Raw genomic sequence first — 25,446 nt, forward strand, 5'->3', positions numbered from 1 at the left:
GCTTAGTGATAACATTTAGTTCCCCTACCAGGTTTGTGTATTGAAAATGGACAAACGTGTCTAGATGACGTGGGGATGATTTTGCCTGCAAATAGAGTAGCAGCGTGAACAGCTTGGGGTTCTCATGAAATGCTGATCAACCATGATTGCCTCTACCAATGTGCCAAGCTACAAGAAAGGACATAGAAGAAAAAGGGAGGTGGGGGTTAGAAAATGAGGAGGAGGCACTTTCTTGGCTCCAGTATGGGAAAAGGCAGGAGTGGAATGTTGCTTGCATGCATTTGTTGAGGCAATGAGAGAGAGCCTCTGCTGTGAAAAGATAGCTCGCCTTCTCATGCAACATTTATTTCGCTTCTGTCCTGGCTACTACTAAACCATATAAAAAAGACGTTTGTTTTATAATGCTCCCTGGGTGCCACTTTAGAACTTCTAGTGTTATGCTGGATGCCAGTAAACACAAAAAGTAGCAGGTGTTTCAGGAAGTTGAAGGAAAGAACAAGTGGCCTTTGCGCAAAATTGTAGGCCGCTTGCTGCATCTATAGGAACGATAGTTGGCAGGGAACAGAATCTGTGCCCTCATGCTCAGCAGCAGACCAACGTAGTCCGTGAGCTATCATGGTGGGAATGTAATGTGTGAGGACACAGTCCATGCACCAGCACTGCACAAGCCATATTTAACTATAGTTTTCAACTACAATACTGATTACACAGGTTCAGGTTGCTATTATTAGTACACAAGGTGCGAAAGCATTTCTAATTTTATTGCATTACTACTGCAGCTTTGATAAGTGGAATAAACAGATGCTCAGGGTTTTCACATGCAGCAGTTGGCTACATCATGTCAGGGCCAGAATTTTTCTATTGAGAGATGCACAACATGATTTTCTCATTTTCATTTGAGGTGCAAGAAGGTGGTATGGTATTGTTCATGTTTAAATTCCAGAATGTTGTCATGATAAGTGAAATGTTCTTTATTTGAGTGGCTGTGATTGCCATGTTAAAGAGTTCAAGTATTTCTCAAGGGAGAAGAATGGTGCACTTCAGAATATGGATGAACAAATGGATAACATAAACATGTTCTTATTGAAGGTATGTTTACTTTAGTTTTTCACACCTCAAGAAAGCTATGAGCTTTTCTTGCTGAAATATGGAAATATACAATATTTGAACTTGCACAAGGATATTCAGACCCTTGATCAGTCTGAAATATTGCTCTGAAATTTTAGTGTACACAGGCTGCTGGAAGCTAGGTGAGTAGAGTTGGAAGTACTCTCATGTGTGGGCTTGTTGCAGTGCGTTCTTTAGAGAAAAGGTTCCTTGCTGATCACTTCAAATTGTGTTGCTGTTGTCACTGTTCACCCATAGAATTTTCCTTAGAAGGTAATCATGGGGAATGTCACTTGTGAGGATGCAAAAGGCGAGGAGTAGAGAAAGCTCCCCGAGGAGATAAGGCAATTAGGGTACATTCTGTAATCATTGCCTTCTACAACACTGCCCTGCTGTTCTAAGCTGCATTGGCTCTGAGTTCCTTTAGGGAGCTTCCAACACTTTGCAAATGCTTGAATCGTGTGTCCTGTGATGAATGCACTGAAAATGGCCAAGGAAGGTGCTGTGTATTCTAGCTGCAAGGTGTCCCTCCACCCTTATATTTTTGACTGCAAGTGAGTATTGCTATGAAAAAAACTGCAATGCGTGCACTCAGACTAATAGCCAGGGTCAGCCAGTTTGAACATCAGTTGGCACTCCTTGATAGTCTAAAAGGAGGACGGAAATATTTGGTGGTTAGCTGCAGCCCCCCAGCCCCCATTTAGAGCTGCCCTTGTGCTGCTTAAATGATAATGTTCACCTGTTAGAACGTATTGTAAAAAACTGCCATACAGTGAGGTACAGTGTGTTCCTTTTATGCTTTGTTTCTTTTGGTTTCACATGTGATGTGATGCCAAGTAGAGCCCATTTCAGAGCCTATTATTTTGCAGCAGTGCCTTTTCCGATGCAATTTCCTTTTCTTGCTTCGTCAGTGATGAGAGCGACACTCTGCCTGCATTGTGAATGAGATCAGCCAGCCGTGAATGGTGGATGATAAAACTGGCATAAAATTGAGCGAAAAACATCGCTCCAAAATAGCGGCCCAGATTGTGTGTTATTAGTACCACAAAGGGTGCTGACATATTAGGTGGCAAGTTGTCCAACACTTTGTCATCCCTCCCCTTCCTCTATTTAACCATAGAAATATTTCACATAACCCAGCTTCTCCGATTGAACTGCTTACTCCACTCTTTCCACACGAACATATGCATAAAGACAACAGCAGCAGACAGTCCACATTCTTGGCTTGCAGTTTGCTATAGCTTTGATGAGTAGTTCATGTTCATTACCTTTGCACATCCATCTTTAGAGGCAGGTTATCATGTATAAGTCTACTGTTTAAGAAGGTTTATAAAACAACTTGCTGAAATTATCCCAGATAATATAACACAGGAGACTTCGAAATTGCATTGCTTGCTTGAGTGGCACCACTCATCCATTTTATGCAAAATAGGCAGGGTCGGGAAAAAAATTTGCAGATAGGCATAGCTTTGATTGGCAGGGGTGTGAAATGTTTAAAATTCATTTATAAATTAAATTTATTTGCAGAGGGGATTGGAAATTGACCATTTTGATGTTCACAGGGACCTCTCTTTACCAAAGTAGCGTGTTCATGCACAACGGTCAAAATTGTTTCAGAATCCCTTTAACACAGTTTTCATTAATCAGTGTGCTTTATTTATTACTTTCTGAAAGATGTCTCAATCTTCAGCCAGCAGTAATGCTGTTCATTCAGCCTGTGTATATTCTATTTGCTTTTTTTTTCATATGTGTGCTAATAAGTTTTTTACTTCATCCTGTGAATATCTTGCTTCTTGTTCTTTTTATTATCTAATGTGCTCTGTTGCATTTCAATCTCTTTCTTGTATAGCTATTAAACTGTCATGAACTTGTGTGACATAAACTGAGACACACTTTTCCTTACTCACCATGACTAATGCATTTTGTTGGTCTGTCTTCTTGTTCATTTCCCAATGACACCGTAAGACAACTCCTACACGTACATGCTCTCAAATTTACAATGCTTGTGTTCGTTGTCAGTGTCACAAAATAATTTTTTTCGTGGGGCTAAGTTGCTATTTCTTTGTATTAAAACTGACAGTTCCAGAAAGAATAGTGGCCTTTATAGAAGTCAGTCACTTCCTTGGCAACGTAAGCCTAAACATGCTCATGGTATCCTTCATACAGTGACCAAATTTCAAACCCAGAGGTTTTGTTGGAAAATTGCTCCCTACAAACAATGTAAATACTGACACCAGCTGAAACTGCAATAGTTCTTATACATTGCACTGTTGGCCTGCAAGTACAGTACTCGCGGAATGAAACATGTCAATATAGGGCTCACTAATGCCTGTATTTCCATTTCTACTGTCTATAGTTTGTGTGACATGTGTGTAATTTTGGCTTGTACAATTAGATCAGAGTCTGCATCAGCTTTAGTGACCATATTCATAGCGGCATGACATTGCACTCTAGAGTAATTGTATTTTGGGGGCGTTTTACTTTTGTTTCATTATGTAAGTATAGTACTTAGCAGTTGATAAGGGCATTGATACATGGCGGCCGCATTTTGATGGGGGTGAAATAAAAGATGCCCCTGTACCGTGCATTCGGTGCATGTTCAAGAACCCCAGCTGGTCAAAATTAATCCAGCACGCCTTATAATCAGATTGTGGTTTTGCAGAATGCGTGGTTTTGGCATGTAAAACACCACAACTTTAAAAAAAAGGGGGGGGGGGCATTGATCACTATAGTGATGCATATGATGCTAGCCTAAAGAGTATACTATTCAGCTTCCATGTACCATCCCTGCTAATGGCAGTAAATTTGTGCAAGGAAAGTGACCGATGCAGTAAGAGTGCCTCTGCTTATTGCACTAAGCTTTGTACTTGCCACAATAAGCTTTTTCTCGAAGCATTTTGTTGTATCACGAAGGCAAAACACCCAGCAGCAATTAACAACAAATTGGCTAGAACTTTATTTGTTAGAATATGACCTTTTGCAATGAAACGTGTGCGGTTGTCATTGTTTGGCTGTGGTGGCGCAGATGTTGCAGTTCTTTTCTGTGTTCTTCTTGTGGCAGGTGCCCGGAAAAAAGGCTTGAAAAGGCCCATCAAAGAAGAGCTGGTATATTCAGAAATAATTTTCAGCTGCGCAAATGGTGGCCGGAAATACACATCCAAATCCACAGGAGCACGTCCCAACCAAAGGTTAATGGATTGCCATTCTGTTTTTTACTATTCATAGCCTGCTCAAAATTTTCAAATACTATGTGCAAGTTTACATTTACGTATCTTTCCATACCAATTAAAACATTCTAGAAATTCCGTATAGACTCGTATAAGGGCCACACTTTCTTTTTTTTTTTTTACAATTTTGATAAGGTGCAGCTCTTAAGTGGGACCGAACCAGCTAGTTCTGTCCCGTCTAAGCACTGGTACTAGATGGCTCTAGATACAATGTGACGCTGCTAGATGGCACTCACCATCTAGTAGTGGCATGTGGAATTATGCAGTGTGCAAAAATTCGCCAATGCCCGTGCATTGCATCGGGACATTAAACACGATTGCTTGTCTCTTGGAATTTTTTTCCCCCAAATTTTGGGCTGTCCAGTTGGCTTGCGGCCTTTGCAGGAGTCTGTAAGGTAGCGTACTTAACTAGGCACATACCTGCCAAGTTTATAAATTGATCTCAGTTTACAGTTTTTCTAATGCTGTGTCAAGCTTTATGAAAATAAATTGTGTTTGCAAAAAGTTTTTAGGTCTGCAGGATTGCAAAGAATGCATATGTAAAGAACTTGCATATTGTGATGCATATTGAAGAAACAGAGATCCTAAGTACTAGAAAACATTCAAGATGTAAACAGGTTGCCACGGTTCCACAAGAACACACTGATAATGCTGGGAATTCTACCAGTTCCTCACAGTGATCCTAAATGAATGGATATCCAGTAAAACAAGGCACAAAGGGAGTTTCGCTTGTCAATCTCTGATAATACCATGGAAGTGTTCTGTTAGGGAAGGACACCAGAGGCATACTTGCTTTGAGCAAGTTCGTTCAGACAAGTTTCCGAAGAAGGCGAATTTGTCAACAGCAAAGTGACTGAAAAAGTCACTGTGATATAAAAACAATGTGTTGCTTACCAGTCTGCTGTTCTTAGTTTACTGCTGCTTGAATGCTACATCTAAAGGTAAATCATTTCCCACAGAGGGTTTGTGCTCAGGGCAAGCTTTAAAAAAAAAAAAAATGTGTGCTATGAGTAAGATTCCTTGTGCAGCCTGCTAACACCAGTTGCCTTTGAAACAGTCTCATTTTATGGTGTTGCTTAAGTGTCTCCTAAATGCTCATTGCAGGACGTTCAAGATTGGCTGCACAGCCAGGATAAAGGTAGTGGCTTCTGCAGATGGCAACTACCTGGAAGTCAAGCTTCTGGATGATGTCCATAACCACCCTGTCAGTGAGGTCAGTGCTACAGACCCTTGAGGTGGTGTCTTACTGGTAAGAGCTTAGACCATGAGAAGCTGGGCACTTGAATGGGAAATGCAATCTTTGTTTTGTCTTGTATATTTACGTAAATGTTTCCAGACTCAGCTTTACTAAATGGCTGCTTTCTTGTTTGTTTGTTTGTCTATGTGGTGTTGCCTATTTTAAATAAGGAGCTCAAGTAGTGAGTTTTTCATGTGTACAATCATTCAGTTGCATTTTTTTTGTGCTTTCACTATGAGAGGGTAAGTTTGGTGCTGTATACAGTCAAACCTCGTTATAGCAAAGTTGCATTGGACACGAAAATACCTTCGTTATATCCTATAATTGTTATGAGCATACACATAGATATCGGCAAAAAAAGATTGCGATCAGGTCTGTGCGAAAGAAACGTCAGCGAGGTGAGGTGCCTCTGATGGGTGAGCAAAGGGTCTCCTGCTGATTTTGATGACCTGCAGACAATTTGCCGTGTCAATACAAGGCACGGAAACAACAAATTACATACATGGTGCTCTTTACCACCGCAAATACACAATTGCGTGATTGGTGTTATTGTGCGGGATTGGAATGTTGGCTTGCTGACTACAGTCGAACCAATCCAAGCCGCTGGCGAAAATGTGCACGCTGCCGACAGACTTTCCGGACACGGAGTGACGGAGGGGATTGCACTTGTGTCTGTACTGTGTGCTGTGTTACTATAGCCTTCAGTCTAGCTATTGTATCTGATCTCACTCTCGATCACCAATATGGTTTATGAGTGCAAACATGTTGTTGGTGAGCTTCCCATGACAACTTTGAGCCAATATTTCAGAAATTTTGAGCCAATATTTGAATCCTTGTATGCATCAATATCTCTTTACTAACTGTATTTTGTGATAAATTGTACCATATGCCCCCCTCACCCTACGCCTCTTCATAGGCCTGTGAGGTCTTTCTAAATACATAGATAAACTTGTCACCAGCCACTGAGCCAACCGCTGCTAGGCCTAACCAGTGGTGCTTCGTATGAAATTGGCAACCAAAGTTGCGGGTTCATGCCAGCCAACATGGCGGCAACATTGTCCGTCACTGCCTTGTTTGCAGTATTGCACTCCCAGTTCATGCCCAAAACACTATGCAACATACAAAATTTCAGTTATTGCCATTATGCATTCGTTCTAAGGGTAGGTGGCAGTACCACAAGAATTGTGCAGGTCCAAAAATCAGGCACCTGAAAAATCACTTCGTGACTATATTTGAAATTTTTCTGTTACAATATATATTTTGGGGCATGTGCAAGCAAACAGTTGCCTCACGATAACGGATACTGTGTCGGATCCCACATTTTTTATTTCGTTATAGCAGGCCAATACTCCATTGAAATAATGTATGACCAAACAGATTTTATATTTACTTTGTTACATCCAATAATTCATTATATCCATGTTCATTATATTGAGGTTTGACTGTATCAGACTTATTTTACTTTTCTTTTTTTCGAGAATTTTCTTTTTTGTGCATTGTTTTGCCAAGGACCTTGGTTGTTCTTATGAATGTTTATAGCAACATGTTTAGTTTGCACTTACCTGAGTAGTGTTCTCACTTTGGAAAGAGTGAAATACTAATATAGGTGCTTGTTGAAGAAGACAGGGCGGTCATAATTAATCTGGAGCCCTCCCATGTGATGTCCCCTATAGGTCACTGCAGGCACATAGCCAGGATTGTTTTTTGGAGGGGGCCCAAGCCTCCAGTGGGCCAAACAAACTGTTCCCCCCATCCCCTCCCCACACACATATATATATATATATATATATATATATATATATATATATATATATATATATATATATATATATAGTTGAAAAATAAGACTTCATGGCAACTTCAGTTATGTAAAGAAATCCTCATTGAAAAACAAATTTATTTTCGACAGTCCCCGGCCGAAACATTGAAAATAAATTTGGTTCTGTTGTTCAAAGTGCATTTCATCAAATATATGCAGTCGCACCCACCTATAACAATATTCAAGTGCCAGAAAAATTCAATTGTTATAACGGATAATTATACCCGGGTTGGATGAAAAAGATCAAAATAGGGGGATGGCAGAGCTGTTGTCAGAAAACTATAATGGTGAGGAGGCCAGTGCCCCTCCCTGCCACCTTCCTCCATGTGGCTGCTGGTTGTGTTCACTCGTTGGACTGTTGAACTCTGCTTCCTGCGAACTCTGAACTTTGCGTGCGAGCTCTGCTGTCGGCATTCAAGCATGGCACTGGTATAACAACTGGAAAGAGGAGTCACGGGCAGAAAGGAATATGTGAGCTCTGCCGAGGCATCGCTTTGCTGGCCCCAAAATGGGCCTTTTAAAAAATTGCCAAGAAGGTTATTTGGGAACTTAAACTGCACTAGGGAAGAGACACCAAAGTAGAAGAAGTCTCCTGCTTTGGTGTTTCATCCCTAGCGCAGTTTAAGTTTCTAAATAGTGTCTTGCCAGCTAGCCTGCCAACATATCCTTGTGAGGAGGTTGCCGCGGCAGCCTGTCAACTTGAGAAATCCAGAAGAAATGCTGGGGCGAGGTCGCCACAAGCATCTCGCCATCTGTGTACTTCTCACTGGCTTGCACAAGAAAACGCCATGGCCATCAGCTTTGCTTGCTTTACGCGAAGCTAGCCAACATCCTTCTCCAAGGCATCCAGATGCTCCACGTAGTATAGCGGAAGGTTCCTCATGAAAAGGAAGCCCTGGAGGGACTGAATCATCTGCTGGGCCTCGTGCGAGAACAACATTGAGGCAGCCTGCCTTACCGCTTCATCGCTGCTGTCATCTCTATCCAATGCGAGCACATTTGCGACGATCGCCTCGCCTCATCGGTTAGAAGCACTTGGTTCCCAAATCTGTATCAGCGCGCTTTCTTTTCACGTTTCTATGGCGTGGACGTGCCAATTTGTGCGGCTGACAAGTGATGGCCGTATCCTTGCTAATTGCCCAAACCTCTTCTGACTGAGGCACTCCTGCGCTGGTCATAAATCATCCATTTTGCGAACCATTTTGACGAGGGCGTCGGCCCGTTCCCCATAATCACGTGAGCCGTGACCGGAGGGTGTCGCGGGGTGAACGGCCAATCACAACGGTGGGGTGATGAAATTAAGAAATTCGCAGGACTCAAGTTGGAATCGGTTGGTGCAGCACAGGGGCAGTTGGAGATCGGAGAGAGAGGCCTTCGTCCTGCAGTGGACTTAAAATAGGCTGATGATGATGATGATTCATGTTTAGGAGCGTGGTGCAGCGTAGAGCTGGGAGGGCATGGCCCATTCGTGTTTCGAGGGGTGGAAGGGTAATGGGTGAGAGGCGCTTGAGGCTGACGATGCGGAGACGGCTGGAAAATGAGCGTGCGGTGGCTGTTAGGGGTGACGGGCCATCGGGCAGTGGCTCGAATTTTTCTTTTTCTTTTTTCTTTTCAAGGATTTCGCATTTCATTACCTTTTGGCAAGGGAACACCATTATAACCGATAATGCAGCATGGGGGCATTGTAGTAAGTAGGTTATCTCACCATAGAAAACATACAAAAGTCAACGATGCAGCAACTTCTCATTTTTATAACCAATATGTTGTTAAGACTGACATCTTTATATGTGGGTTTAACTGTATATATTTATAATAAATATATTCATTTATTTATGACCAAAATGTAGTGGAACATGTCACATACAAAACAAAAACCCTCTGATTGAAATTTAAATTAATTCCTGTGCATCTAACCTCCAAGTAATTCAAGCTGTGTGTTTGGGGTGTCATAATGTTTTGTATGCCTCATAGCGGAATGCTAAATTCAATGTAGTCATTAAAAAGGCTCCATGCTCTCCTCTTGTATGTTTGGTGTGCTTTTATATGTCATGACATAAATGCCATCCAGCTGATTACATAGATGGAAGTGCTGCGCCATTTGTACCAAACTGCACCATGAAGGAAATCCTGCTACATGCTGCGCAGTATTGTCACTTATGGCAGGTATTATGTCAGGCCTGCACCGACCTGCATTTGCTCCGAATTGGGAACACATATATTGCACGCGCGAGATGGTGCCACGCATGCGACTCACCTTTCACGACACCCTCACACGCTTTCCATCACAGCTACAGCATATAAACCTAACCATATTTGTAAATGGTATGCACCGTCAATGTATTCTATAGTATTCTAGGCCCTATACCGCCATCATGTAGGTCCCGCCCACATTCGCCACCCTTGTACTTTTTTGGGGGGGAGGGGGGGGGAGGTGCTGCAGCAACGATGTGATTATGAGGCACGCGGTAGTGTGGAACTCCATATTAATTTTGACTACCTGGGCTTCTTTGGCATGCACCTAATGCACATTCTTGCATTCCGCCCCCTCGATATACTGTACGGCCGAACAAGACGGTAGGCCTATCTCGCTGACCGCCACAATAATGATGACCGATGGCGTCTGCGATCTGGCTGCAGCTCGTCATAGTGCGCGACCGTCCGGTCACTCCAACTCTGTACAATCTGTATATCTTATTTCAAGTGCGGAAATTCATGAACACCTATAGGTGCGTTGATGATATACACAGTGCAATTTATGTAGTTGTGACCGTGCTGCTTGCATACGTGAACGTGTGATAGGCTATCTACACTGCAGGTGGCTCAATTCCTTGAGGTGAAAATTTATTATTTATTAAATGCGCTATTGAAATGCAGAATTAACTGTTCATTAGGATTAAGTTTGTGCTCATCTTCATCTTCTTCTATAACAACAATAAAATGGAACATCAAAAGTTGAAGAAAAAATACTTGCATATAGGAATAATACATATTCAATGTAATGTTTCAGAAAGTACTAACTTATGCAGAGCTTCCTCTTTGCACCAGGGCATTTCTTTCTTGCTCTAAACAGCAAGGTTTCTTTCTTGCTGCTTTCTTTTCGAAATCATTTCGAAATAATGCTTTCTTTTCGAAAGCATTTCTTTCTTGCTCTAAACAGCAAGGTTTTCTGCTCTGAAAGCATATATTTTTGCTCCGAAAGACCAAGTGCCACTTCCATCATTGCATATAGGCAAGACGTAAATTTGTGAAAGAGCATCAAACATGTGCAGCTGTTGTCCATCTTTCTCTTAACAGCATCGTTTTTAGCAAACCAGAAAAATGCGAAAATGTCCAACAGGTTGGCAAAAGACACAGCAACAGAACGCAATGATAGCCATAGATGAGGGTTCAAGCTCAACTATACCTATAGTATTTTATTCAGCAATGCGACAACGTGTACGCTTGCAGATTTAGGAGGCATCAGATTTTTTCAATGAGAAGATGGCATCATGATTCTACTACACCAAGCCGTCTTCTACCTATGTGCTTTTAACAGTATGACTGTAATAATGGCACTGCCTTTAATGCAGTTACTTTTTTGTCCTGGGTTTGAATCACTTCTTCACACTGAAATTTTCATACCCCGAGGTATCTCCTTAAACACTGAGATAACTTCGTCGACACTAGCAGGCATCCAGTGAATGAATATAAGATCTAGCCGGTCAAGCCACTCCTCAGACGTCATATTTCACAAATATGTTTTTACTCTCTTCAGTGTCGACTGTTGTCTATAATTTGAGGAGTGTGTGAACTTCAGAAGCAGGCCTCTGTCACATTCAACTAGAGAGTCGATCGTGTCGCATGGCAGTTCTACTTGAATGGCCTGCCATTTTGCCTTCCATATCTCTCACTCCACTTTTAGCATAAGGACACGTGCCATTCTCATACCTTTGACTTGAAATTCAAAGGCGGGCTGTGCTGACTTAATGTTTTACTTGGCGGCGTTCCTTCGTAGGACAAATTGCAAGTTCTGTACATTGTTGTCCAGTGTCCCGTGATTTACAAAGCGGTGCTCGAGAGAGGTTCAGAGATCATCAATGTAGAATAAATATGAGGCTCACCTGTAGTGTTTCTCTACAGAACTAGAACTCTGAACTCAGTCGTTCTCTGTGGATCCAAAATGAAATTCCCCTGCCTGCATCAAGGGGAAAAAAGGAACTGCGAAACTTACACTAGACTCTCTTGCCCGAGTCAGAGTTTAGCTATAATGTTTATGCCTGCCTATGACAGTATGTTGGTGAAATTAGTTTATTTGCAGAAGAGTAGGTGCATCTCTCTTGAGGGTGAAAAATGGGCGAAGAGCATCATTTAGGACGGGCGATGGGGGGAGGGGGGGATTGTCCGAGGCACTGCATACGCAAAGCTCATTGGCTGAAAGCACCCCTTCGGGCAGTCTGGGACAGTGGGGGACGAATAATCGAAGAGGCCCACTATCGCACTGTCTCCACTGACCTCTCTCGCTTACTGCGGCACATCGCACAGACACATGCAGCTAGGCGTGGCCTCTGAGATCTCCCCCGCACAATCTCGGAGGCCACGCCTAGCTTCATGTGCCTGCCTGCACGAGCTGTGCTATGTTGCATAAGTAGGCAGAACGATGTGAAATATTAGTGCATTCACTTGCTCCTTTTTCTGCGGGCGTGCTATGCAGGCAGGTGCAGCTGCGTGTCACCTCCGCGATATCCTTGGCACAATCTCTGAGGTCATGCCCATGACGGGCCTGCACATGCTGTGCACCCTGGGCATGACCTACAGCACTGCATGGCTACGCGTGACAGTGCGAAAGATTAATGTATTCACTTCACTCTCTCTTTGCGGCACGCCGCAGGCTGGCAGCTAGGCGTAGCTTCCGAGATTGCATTGGCATCAATGCATTGTTGAAGGCCACAGCAGATTGCTGCGTTGTGTGCCAAATTCTGCTCGGTCACAATGAGCCAGGTGGAAAGCGGAAATGAAAGACCATCACATTGGAACAGAAGGCAGCTATCTAAAGGTTGTCACATTAGGTGCTAAGAAGTCGTTTGTCGCACGTGCCAAACATTATTTGTTTGTTTTATTGAGATTTAATCGCACATGTGGCCGTGTAGTGGTTTCGCGGGCCGCTAAGTCTTCTTCTTTGTTACATGTCTACAGTTGTGCAGCGCATTGGGCATATATTGCAGTAAATGGCAATGATGTATGTAACGAAGTAACAGATACAACAAAAGAATTTTGGCTCCCCCGTCAGTTTATTTATAACGAGGTTCGAGTATAGTGTTAACAATGAAAGAAGCTCAGAAGGTATGTTCAATTCGATTTTAAAGATCACACTGGTAGGACACTTTAAACTGAAACACCTAATGACATGGGCGTTACTCAGGGTGAATACAGCCTCAGACAAATGCACGTATTTGTTATATTCATCATGTGCCAACAGGTGTAGACTTGGGAAAATGTGGCAGCAAACTAGCTGGCATGAATGCTATCCTATAAATATTGGGTTAGTGCAAAAGTAATATCCTTTCCTGACAAAACTTGTTATACAATTTTCTACAATTAGAAAATTTGTTTTCGTGGCAGTTATGTAGGGAGAAATATTGTGGACTCTGCTACCAGTTGATTGCCCTAGTATCTGCAAAGGTGGCCACCCACAGGGGTGGGACTCCTGTGCCAATTGCATCATTTTGATGCAAGTGCAAATCTTTGCGCCAAGCTGTGCCAAACACAGAAAATTGACCTAAATTGCACCACACTGGGCCAGAACGGCTTTGGCATGTGTGCTCCGACAGTGACCGCGAACAGCAAGCGGATTCGTTCTCTGAAAAAGAATGCAGCCATTCCCATTCTGCACACTGCGCAACGGCGCCTCCCGTGCAGTTTCTCGTAATTTTTGTACTTGTAACACTGGACTTTTCTGTGCTTCTGGCAAGTGGCTGGTGCGCATGCGCGTGCAGCCACTTTTGGCTGTTGTCGCTGCTGTCGGCACGGCCAGGGCGGCTGTATTTAGAGCGTGCTATACTCGCTGACAACTTTCTGTGGCTATGAAGAGAAAGCTACGGGGACGGTGCTTCAGCACTGTGTTACCGCGCCAAGTAGTCCGCCAACGTCTGACAGTGCTTTTGGTTTCTCGGAACAGAGGGTGACTAGACGCAGCTTCCATGTGCAACAGTTTCGCATTTGCCCAGGCGCGGAAGGGAAGAGACGAAAAATAAGTAAACTTTTACATTCAGTGGTGTGTTCTGTCTTATTTAACTGTTGCTAATAAGGCGTGTATGTTTTCTCTTCCCCAGCTTAAACTAACATGGATGAAAACGTGGGACTCTCCTCAGAAGCGCTCTCACTTGTGTGCACTTCGCCTTCGTAGCTTTTCCTTAATAGTCACAAAAAGGCGCAGCGATCCCTAGCTGAGGGTGCAAAACAATGAAAGGCAGACTGCGGGCGTTGCGAGCAAACTAGGTATTAGGGAAGCGTGCACTGATGTGCATTCTGTGGGCGGTTGTCTCTGTCCCCGTGGCCGATGTAACATAAAACTATTCCAATCTGTTTTTATGCCCAATGGGCGAGGCCTGAGCCATTTTGACCTATCACAAAGGGCTAATAGTGGATTTAGAATAAAAAGTTGCAGTTTGTCCTGCAAGGCGAATCATTGATTGCGATAGCAAATTAGTAGTCAGCTATACGAAGTAAGGATAGTAGTTCTATCGGCCGTATAAACTTGTAAACATTTGCTTGCTAACTAAATTACCAAGTATCATGGGACGCGCGCTCAGGTAAACATGAAAAAATCTTGCTTGATTACCGTGGAGACTCGGTAAAACGCTGAAGTTCATTGATGAAGCATGGCAGCAGCAGCGAGTGCATTGACTTTCGTGCTGCCTTGCTTCAACGCGAACTAAGCGCCGAAAGCTTACCACTAGCACTAGTCCCCATTTCAGATCGCTTTCAAATAAGCTGCGCCATATGCAGCAGCCGCCGGAGTAAAAGCCCTCCTCCACCGGTGCCTCGTGCGTCACGGAAGACGATGCGCTTCCTCCCTACTTTCCTCCCTAGCGCGCGCGAGATTGAGCTGCCATTGTCAGCTCACGCTCACACACATTTACTCCCACATTCAGCATGCTGTGCGTGGTGACGATGTTATCGCCCCTATCTTTAATGCAGAACATCGCAGTGACGGCAGAAATGCACCTGGAGTGTCCATATAATCGCCATCGCAATAAAAACAGATTACAGTAGTTTTATGTCATACCATCCCAGGCTCTCTGGTTATGCAGTGACATGTATGGTGACTATTTTACCTGGTTCGATTGGGCTGCATAACTTCAGAACATTTTCTGCTATCATGAGCATCGGCGCAGGAATATATAGTTCAATCATAGTGCCACCAAAGTTTTCGGTTTCACAGGAAAGCATGTGCCGTGCTGCCTCTCGCCTCACTCTTCTATGTTTTAGTGTGCTATAGCTGGAAAGCGCACTTATGCTACGCGCTTCGTGTTGGTTTAGTCTGTGTTTCGTCATTGTTTCGAAGTACCCTTCCATGTTCCATTATTGCACCAAAATTCTGATTGGCCTGCGCCAAAATGCTCCAATATGACTTTGGGCAGTCCCAACCCTGCAGACGCAAGCTTCCAGTTACACCACATCATGCTTTATGACTTCTGTTCTAGCCTGACAGTAGTGCGATCTCATAATTGCTTACTTTAGATATTTGCACGCAAAACTAGTTTGATCATTTTCGCTGTGGTAAGCACAGTATTTGAAACAAACATCATTCTGGATGCCCCACTAAAGCTGACGCAATAGACTTCTGTTAACTCAACTCTAGTTAATTCAATTTTTCGCTTAATTTAATTGCAACTGAGGTTCTTAGTCAGCATCCATGCATTTCTATGGGCCAAAATTTCATTTATTTTAATCTTGAAATTGGGCATGAGATGTTGTGGTCCATAGCGCAGTTTTCTTAAAAAATTACTGGAAGGAACTCTTGCACTAGTGTACTATATGGAAGCTGCAAGTGTGGTGGTTGAGCCAGCAAGGTAATGATGGCCAGTACATGAATTTTCCTAAACTTAGTCCTTCTGGCTTCAAACAGTCCTCTGACTTTGCAAATGGATCATTTTCAACAAAACGTTGCATTATAAATGCAACAATTTGCAATTATTATGCGTGTACCCAGAGATTTATTGCTTTCTCGCATTTAAAAGACTATGATTGCTTGGCAATTTAAAAAGATAAAGCATAATAAATAATGCCACCAGGGCGTCTGAAGCCACAAGCACAAAGATTAGACAAATCCATGTACTAGCATGGTACCTGAATGATTGCAGCACTAGAATTCCCTCTAGTAATTTTTGTGATATTCTAGGGTTCATAAATAGTGATTAAATACTATCTGAAAGCTGAAAGTGATGACAATGGACATGAAGTGTAAATAAATTTTCATTCTTTGAAGGTAAACTCCACTGGTTTCATCTTTCTGATTGCCAGAATTGGAGGCATCTTACTTAAAAAAAAAAAAGATTGGGTGCCCTTTCTTTTTTTTGAAGCCTGTAAAAACTGGGTGCACTTCTAATTGAGTAAATTCTACCAAACAAAGCAGCAGTGTGTCTGGATGTTTTTTTTTATGCCTCTTTTTTTAATTTGACCTGCTGGATAATTCAGTCAATTCTATGGGTCCTGTCAAGTTCAAATCAAAAGTCAACTGTATTAATGAATTAATACAGCCAGTGAAATCAAACCAGTCCCTGGCCATATGTAAAATAACAATAGAATTTGTCTACAGTGATTTGATTCTAATTTAGACACCTGCACATAAATGGCATAATGACCTGCTAGCTTGTTTGGTTGTTTTTCTCGCTACGAAGGATGGCTGCTACAGAATGTTGAGCGAAAATATGGGTGAATTAAATGGAGCAATTTTTTGAAAGTTTCTTTGACTCCTCAGTTGGATATTGGCATGTAAGTGTGCAGAAAAACTTGCATGTAATTTTTCTTTGTGAGTAATTTCTATTGTGTCACCATATTGCAACCTATGGTAAACCTGATGAAGTCTATGTGCTGGAATATAAATAAATAACCGGGTGAGCACTGTGGCCTAAAAGAGGGCCAGAAAAAACTGGGATTTAAGAGGTTGCTGAATTTGTTGGCAGGCCTGTTTCCGGCAGCTACCAAAGCAGCGACGATTGGCAGCTGATGATCTGCTTGAAGCCAAGAAGCTTCTCACGTTTGAGTCAGATGAAGAAGCCATTCAGAATTTTCTTGTCAGCACAGGCAAGGTATGTCTTTTTTTTTTCATTATCACCTACATTTTTCTGCATAATTTCATCCACCTAATTTCTTGGTGACATCACTTTTAAGGGACACCATGACCAAGCATTGAATCAGTTTAGGCTATCAAATTACCCTTCCAGAAATTTCTTCAATGCTTTTACTGTTCCAAGCAATGACCTATTTGTGGACCTCGGTGTTAAACTATTCAAACTGCCTTTAATGAGTGAGGTGATAGGTTAGTACACATCATCCATCACTTCGTTTCTATGTCATTGGCGAGTGAACAGTGCATTTAATTCACGTTTATTCTTCCAGAAAACATCCTGGTAAGGGATATGGGCTGAAAGCTGAATCAACAGCTTTGGCTAGGCCCATAAACCTCTACAAGGCAGTTGTGCAGAATCAGACATGAACGTACACATTTAAAAACACTAAACACTTTACAATTACAGACAATGCAAACAGTGCACCAGTTCAGAAATACCATTTCCATATCTGAAACTATTATAGCTATACAAAAAATAGACTTTCGAAGGTTTAGGTTCTTAAAGGGACACTAAAGCGAAACAATAAATCAGTTTAGACTAAGGAAGCATTGTTTGAGAACCCTGCAGGCAATCATTTCAAAAATGTAGTTTGATTATTAGATGAGAAAATGAAGGTCCAAGTATCAGTATTTGAATTTCGCGCCGAAACCCCAGTGCCGGTACATCAGCGTGACGTCAGGGATTCCAAAGTATGTTTTCGCATTTGGGCCGCGTTGGCCAAAAAAAGGTTCCCGAAATTTGCCATGTTTAATATTTGGTTCCTTTAGAACACAATGTAGTCAATCTGTGCTGCTATATATAATTAGTAGGCCCTAGAAGATGCCGTCAAAATCCAAGACGTCACAGCCCCCAGGTGCGGGAACTTAAGTAGGCGTCGCCACCCGTATTTCGCTCTTGCGCTTTTTCTGGCTTACCAAACGTCTTATCGTTGTAAGAGTGGTGTTTTTGGTGTTGTAGAACAGTAATGTACTGATGCAGAAGAAATAACTTTTCACTTTAGTGTCCCTTTAACTTGAAAATAGTTTTTTATAGTGATCCTTTGTGTATGCCGAGGGGACTAAGACCATGTAACAGATATTTTTTATATGTTGTTTGTTTTTCTGCAGTAAACCTCAGTTCACAGTCAGTGCCATGCGGTGTCCTTTTATTTTTCTTAGTTGTCTTTAGTAGCGCCGTCGTGCCCAAATCACGTTTGCACAGCTAATAGAGAAATGGAGGAAGACAGTACACTGCATGCCCAACCGTGTTAAATTTTTTGCTTTAGGTGGTGTCCGCGACTGGTGCCACAGTGGCCGCTTGCTGTAATATGATTGTCTATTGAAGAAGTCCAACCACCACTGACCACGATGAAAACAGATGAAAGAGTCAATAAAAAGCAATTAGTATTCACTCTAAAAAATATTGGCACATGCTCTTGGGAAGGTAAAGCCAACCCATCAGGCATATCAGTTCTTTATGAAGGATAATAAAAACTTGGCTTATGCACATGCTACCGTTGGGCAATGACTCATATGGTATGGTTTGTCCATAAAATGCACAGTGAAGGCAAAATGAATGGCTAACTAGTATATTTACCCAGTTCTATGCATATTTATTTCACACTAATGATAATCTACCTGTTTTTATAGGTGTTAAATTACGGGCTCAAACGTGGATGTTTGAGTGCAAAGAAATTAAGAATGTTGCGAGTTTGGCATGTAAAGTGTGTTACGTGATTTTAGAGGAATGCTGACAAAGTATTGCAATGAAGTGTAAATCTGGTTAGGGATTATAGCATACTCCTAATAGGAGTAGTCATTATAGGTCACTCACTTGAGCGGTTGTTTGACATCTCTTCCATGCTGCAGCTCATGCAGCTTCCAGATCACAATCAGTTCAAATACTATAGTGAACTGATTAATCTACTATTTGGTTATAAGGCTCATTTAAATAACTGTCAGTAAGCTTCAGCACACGAGAATTGGTTAAAAAAAGTTATCTCGCTGTATGCTACCCAGGTGGTGCTGCTGCGTGATCTGCGGAACATGGGCTTCTCTGGCAGCTCCCAGCCAAATAACCAGCAGACGCAAGTAGAGCACACTCAACAGCAGGGCAATGCTTTGGATGCCTTAGTGCTTGAAGTCCAAGGTGCAGGGGGTGCTCTTGACGTTCTTGCCACAGAGGACAACGCGCTGGTGGGCGTGTTCTACCAAGACCACTTCATGCGCGAAGCCTACCAAAGCTACCCAGAGGTAGGTCTCACGTGCAGTATCAACAAGGTTTTGGAATATTTGAAGTTGCCATTGATTAGTGCATGCAATTAACATGCACTAAATGGTGGAGCAACCAAATATAGTAACTAGTGCTCCTGTGACCTAACGTAATAGGGGGGCACAAAAGCATGCATATCAAAGTGAAAGTCTTTCTCTAATAGTCCACTTTGATTCAGACCCCTCATTTTGGGGTTTATAGGCCAAACTATACGTACGCTTGCCAGTGCGTGAAAGCTTGCGCCCGTGCGCCTTCCGTTTGCTGCATCTCGCAAGTAATAGCGGTTTGAACCTATAAGACTTTCTCTAATGGTCCACAAATTCACAAATTGTCCACTTGGCTCACATTTTCGCCTTGGTAGACATTGTTACGTATTTTTGTGAGGCAGCCAGAGCACTGGTACCTATCTCAAGAAGGTAGACAGATTTAGAATAGCAATTGTCGCCTTACATACATTAAACGCAAGCACTTTTGTGGGACATTTTGGTGTGCATCCCTTCAATACTTTTAGTTTAACGTATGGAAACGCAAACACAAGGAAGCTTTATTGAGCATGATGTTAAAAACTAATTTTGCTCAAAGAGAAAATGCAGCAGCCGTTGAACCTTCTACTTCCAGATCCAGTGACCAAGCATGATGCAACACGTACACGACGACAAGCTCTGCTAGTGCTGGCAGGGAAATCTTGACATTGTAATTTGCGCAGGGTTCATTCGCAGCTTGTTGCCCTGATCTCTCCAAGGGTTTGCGGTCATAATCACGTTGTGTGATCACAGTCCCCAAAAATGTTCTCTCCTATTTTCTCAGGCATTTTATTATAGACATGAACAGGAGCACCAAATTACTGTATCTTTGGTAAACATTTCTTAGTCCACAACATAGGTGAAATCGAGCTTGAGGAACTGTTCCTAAAAGCGTCCTTCACCCACAACCGGTGTTCGCTGCTGCTCTTGTCGGCACTAGAACAATGCTGCTTTAGGAAAATGCTTTAGAACAATGCTGCTCTGATTTACAGTTCAGAGCGAAGAAATAAGTGTGCTTGTTGTACTTCTCTGAAGCAGAAATACTGCCACTATTTGGTGCAGGCTCCGCTTATTCGTCATCGGAGATGAGCTTCCCCTCCCCTAACCATGCCGCTCACTGTTTAGTCGTAGAAGCTTCAGCGTAGCATCTTGCAAACATGCAATAACAGTGACCTGTATCTCCTCATTGAACAAAATGATTGCTACATATAACAGTTTTTCACTCTGCATGCTTTATTTGTTGCGTGCCATCTGCCACAAGTACCAGACGACATGTGCCCCTGAGAACCGTTGTACTGATGCAGACAAGTAGCGAATTACACTCCAGGTGGGTCGGTTATGTATGTGCTTCTCTATGGGTCGGTTGGCCACCATAATCCTCTTTTTGCTATGCGGACACATCTTGTTAGGCGTGCCGGAATCGCAGAACGATCTCACAAATTGGATGCGCTATGCGTTCATAACTAATGTTTCAGGTGAATTTAGAGAGAGTGAACCTGGCGATCAACGTGAGTCGGAACGTAACCATCACGAGAATTCAGTGGCAATACCGCCGTAGTGCAGTATTCTTCAGTGAATTGCTTTGGGAGATGCAATCACTTTGCGATATTTTGCATAACTTGCCACTGGATGTAGAGCAACAACGCATGCAGCAACATTTCTCCAGCGCATGCTGTTGCCCATAGGCCTCTGACACGTCTGGTGCCGAACGCAAAAGTGATCATATCTCGTGTACCCGAAGGCAAACGATTGAGATAACAGCCCTTTCGCACAAATCTGCGTCCGACACCAAATCGGCACGCTATGGCTGTCAGATGGCACCAAAACCAGCGTTCTTGAAGCAAGGGATGCGTATGCTGGAACGATCGCTCAATCATGGCCCGATGCGGGACACTCCTTATGCTGCGATCGCCATCTCAAGTGCCATACACAATTCCACGTCGGTGGGACGTGGATTTCCTTGTTTTTGCTGCATTTTTCACACCGAGGCGCACATTACGCGGTGCACTGCTACGATTGGCAATTGGCGATTGTTGTTCGAAACGCGCATTCAGTTTCGCCTCACGCGATTGGCCTAGGCCTCGCCGAGTCGTCAGCCGCGGCGAACACAAACTGAACACGCATTTCGAACAACGATCTACGATCTCGCCTAGTAGGCATGCAACAACCGTTGTCACATGTCGGTAGCAACGTGCGTGCCGCTTCAAACGGGTGATCAACAAACAAGATGGCAGCCATGACGTGTTTCCAGCACACTGGTCGCTTCCAGCACTTGGTTGTTTTTGTGAACAAAAATGGCGGCGCCCACACAAGTGTAATGTGGTGGTATTTTTCGCAATTTTAATGCAAGACTAATCACATTTGAGCACATTTCGGAGCCTCTAGCCTTACGCGAGTAGGCAATATACGGAGTTACGTTCCGGCAAATTTCGTTGATGTGGGATCGCAGTACAGCAACATTTCGTTGCCGAGAGCTACACAATGCATTGAATCCTATGGGCGTTCGCTGGGGATACGAAAATATTTAGTTGTTGCGAGAATTTCGTTGTTACGGTATTTCGTTATCGTGGCTTTCGACTGGATTCGTGAACAAAGCTTACAAAAGTACTGAGCTAAGGGATTTCCTCTGTCGTGCCCTCTGTAAAGTCAGTCTGGAGATTATCCAGGCTGGCTTTAAGAAATTCTGCATACCCGACACACTCGACGGCACTGATGGCGACATCATTTGGGGTGCCAAGCTTGCCTACGAAGCATCCAATGAAGACTTCTCTGGCAGTTCCCACGAGGATGCAGCTTGTGTTACGACTAGTGGGATTTAGTAGCTAAGCTTACAGTAAATAAAGGTGTGTCATGCTCAAAATTGTTCATTTTTCTTTCTAAAAAGATATACTATGGGTCCACCTATAATCGAATTATGTATTTTTTTTTTTAATTTCTTGGCGAGCTCAACGCATAGGGGTCAACTTATATTCGTGGCCAACTTGTTTTCAAGTAAATACGGTATGTCACCATATTACTCTGTTTCACAATAATGGAGCGCAAGCTATAGCTGGTGCAACCCAATCAGGAGTATCTCCAAAGCACATCACATAGCTTCTGCTTCCTTGCCACGTTGCTGTGAAACAAAGGAACAATGTGGATATATGAAGTGCAGAATGTCGTTTACATTCTTTTTTTTCTTACATGTACACTTGTGGCTTTCCTATTTACTTTCTTCATAAATACAGGCTTGGTATACAGTCAAACCCACTTATTATTCAAGTGCCACGAAAAAAATTACATTGTTATAACCAATAATTGTTATAGTTAGGTTGCACGAGAAAAAAGAATCAAAATGGGGGATAGCACAGCTGTTCTGAGAAAACTAATGGCAGGGAGGCCAGTTCTGCTCTCCACCACCTCCCTCCATCTGGCTTCTGATTGTGTGGACTTGTTTAAGTATTTAACTCTTCTTACTGCATGCTGCGATCATGTGTTGTTAACAAGCCATGGCTGTCGGCGTTCAAGAATGGCACTGCTATAACAATTTCAAAGAGAGGTCACGGGTGGCAACTGACATACGAGCTGCACCGAGGCATCACTTTGGTGGCCCCAAAAGGTGCCTTTTAAAGAATGCGGGAATGTTGCCGCGGCAGCATCACAGCTTGAGAAATCCAGAAAAAAGGCTGGGATGAGATCACCACAAGCATCGCGCCACGTACTTCCCACTGGCTTGCACGAAAAAACCCCATGTCCGTCAGCCTTGCTTGCTTTACACGAAGCTTGCCGACGTCCTTCTCCAAGACATCCAGGTGTTCCATGAAGGGTAGCGGAAGGTCCCTCACGAAAAGAAGCTCCTGAAGGACTGAATCATCTACCAGGGCCTCACGCAGCAACAACCTTGAGGGAGCCTGCCCTACCGCGTCAGTGCTGCCGTCATGCCCGTCACTGTTGCTATTCGATGCAAGCATGTTTGCGACGATCGTCTCATCGGTTAGAAGCACTTCCTTTCCAAATCTACAGCAGTGCATTTTCTTTTCACTGCCAACGTCGCGCATGGCCGATGATCAGCAGGCGTATCAGCCATCTTCCGTTTTGGGGGCGAGTCAAACGAGGCTGAGAAACCATGTGGCCAGGAACAACTTCGATGCAACGAACAAAGACAAGCACGAGCGACTTAGTCCGTTAGCAGAATTGCGCAGAATGAGGGCCCAGCCATGCCCAGTGAGCAATCTGGGAGCAGCGTTGTCGGTGCAGTTGGCACGGTCCATTTGTGTTTCAAAGGGTGGCGCGGCGCATAGCTATGCCCATAGCTATGCCCATTCGTGTTTGGAGGGGTAGAAGGGCGACGAGAGAGATGTGCACGAGGCTGGCATTGCAGAGAAGCGCGCGGCGGCAGTTGGGGTGGCGGGCGATCATGCGGTGGCTTGCATTTTACTTTTTCTTTTCAAGTATTTTGCATTTTATTACCTTTCGGCACGGACACCCAGCAGCCAGACTTCATCGTTATAACCAATAATGCGCCATAGGGGCATTGCTTAAGTGGTTTATTTCCTCATAGAAAACATACAAAGGTTGATGGTGCAGCAGCTTTTTATTGTTATAACTGATATATTGATAAAACCGGTATTGTTGTGAGTGGGTTCGACTGTATTGCATAGCCTGTAGCACAAGACATGCTGGTGGTCGTGTAGCATGCCTTGCACTGCTGTTTGTTGTTACTATTGTACTACTCTTAATGTCTGCTACAAAATGAGCATTTCTAGCTTTAACTGCAGCTGCATAACCCTGACATTTAGCTTAAATGTTGCATGTGTCAAATGGCTCTAACTTTGACCTTTCAATTACTCTGCAGGTTGTCTTTGTGGATGCTGTGTACAAGACTCAGGGCAAAGGTCCAATGCTAATCCTGGCTGTAGAGGACTCCAATGGGGAAACTGAGGTGGTGGGTTTTGCTTTGTGTGCTGCCTCAGATGATATCACCATTCGGCTGGTGTTGGAGCGTTTCGTGCTGCACGTGGGTGCTGATGCAATTGACCGGACACAGACAGTCATGACTGACCGTGAAATGGTTGAGCGGGGACTGCTTCGCGACATGTTCCCAAATGCTACCGAAGTCATCTGCATGTACCAGGTTAGTCACTCAGTTTCCTGGCATACAGCCGACAGGGGGAAGCAAGTGTACACACATCAAGCTCTTGTGTGTGAGCACTTGTGTGTGTCAACTTGCTTGTTCCCGTCTGGCACTGTGATTAAACACTCCCACGTTTGTCCGACCAACATGGCCACACTTTCAGTGCTCGTGAAATTTCATAACAGGTCATGCCACTTTCAGCAATTTTGCACCCCCTGGTGATAATCAACAGCAGGCAGCTCATGCCATAACACAAGTGCTGAATAACCTATGAAAGGAATACTCCTTCATCCCCAAAGTTCAATGTGTTGGGCTCTTTCTTGTCTTTAGTAGTCTGGTAGTCTGTTTTTTCAATCTGCCTTACTTGAGGTTACTTGCATTTTACCATGTCAGCTTAAAATGATAAAGAAGCTTATGTATGAAAGAGCATTATCATATCAGTGATTGCTCAGTTCATGGGCTTTCATTGCAGGCTGCTCCTAGGAACACTTTGGGTGCTGAAATCGAGGGTTGCCCAGGAGGGTTTGAAGTGGGGCTAGTTGGTGCAACATCATTTCATTTACTGTGCTGGCATTTTGTACAAAAGGCAATCAAAAGGGCACACACAAACAGGTGTGCAAAGACTCAACTGTTCATTGCTCGCAGGCACACTAAATATATTAAGACAAGAAAGGGTCATCGAGAGCAAATAAAAAACAATAGACTAAAGGGACAAAATGTTAAACCCTTTGAGGGTCAATGACGTAAATCTAAGTCACTGCAAACAAGTCCAAAAATGGCCGATGCTGTATATTTACGGTGCCGTCTGTATGTTTAAAAAGCGCGCCAATTTCCTAACTTTTTCTTTTCTGTCATATGCTACCACTATGTGGGAATATACAGGGAATTTTTATCGCGCACCTCCCTCTCTCGGTTTTCGTTGCATGGTTTGTTTTAGAGCTAGTTCGCTCCCGCGCGTCTATATACTACCGCTCACGCATTGGCGCGTGCGCGGGTGGGCGGCAGTTTTGATTTTGTTATGCAGGCGGTTTCGGCTTCTTGCACTTGCAAAACTGATGGCTATCTCGTTACTAATTGTTCAAAGGGCGACTGCTTGTTTCTCGCTCGTTTAGTGCTCACAGGGGTGCGCATAGGAAGGATGCCAATGCTTTTTTTTTTTTTTTTTGACACACGCGAAAACTAATTGCCTCTGGTTAGCGATAAGATGAAGATTAGCGGAAGTTTGTCACAAGTTTTGCTTTTTTGACGGGCGCACAACCACACAGTTTTCTTGAGTGCGCGCACCTATGCAGTTCGATTACGCTATGGATGTACACATTACTGTAAGAGCAGGAATGT

At 43.4% G+C, this 25,446-nt stretch overlaps 1 protein-coding gene across 1 annotated transcript in view; it reads left to right on the top strand.

The window, feature by feature from the left end:
* The window catches only part of LOC142585346 (uncharacterized), a 57,697-nt gene that overhangs the window by 7,164 nt on the left and 25,087 nt on the right, over nucleotides 1-25,446 (top strand). The window contains exons 2-6 of the mRNA XM_075696055.1: nucleotides 4,169-4,295; nucleotides 5,439-5,547; nucleotides 16,555-16,680; nucleotides 18,720-18,953; nucleotides 23,830-24,108. Coding sequence (XP_075552170.1) covers nucleotides 4,169-4,295; nucleotides 5,439-5,547; nucleotides 16,555-16,680; nucleotides 18,720-18,953; nucleotides 23,830-24,108 — 875 coding nt within the window. The remainder of the gene's footprint in view (nucleotides 1-4,168; nucleotides 4,296-5,438; nucleotides 5,548-16,554; nucleotides 16,681-18,719; nucleotides 18,954-23,829; nucleotides 24,109-25,446) is intronic.

The sequence above is a fragment of the Dermacentor variabilis genome, chromosome 1 (assembly GCF_050947875.1).
Source record: "Dermacentor variabilis isolate Ectoservices chromosome 1, ASM5094787v1, whole genome shotgun sequence".
Classification (NCBI taxonomy): domain Eukaryota; kingdom Metazoa; phylum Arthropoda; class Arachnida; order Ixodida; family Ixodidae; genus Dermacentor; species Dermacentor variabilis.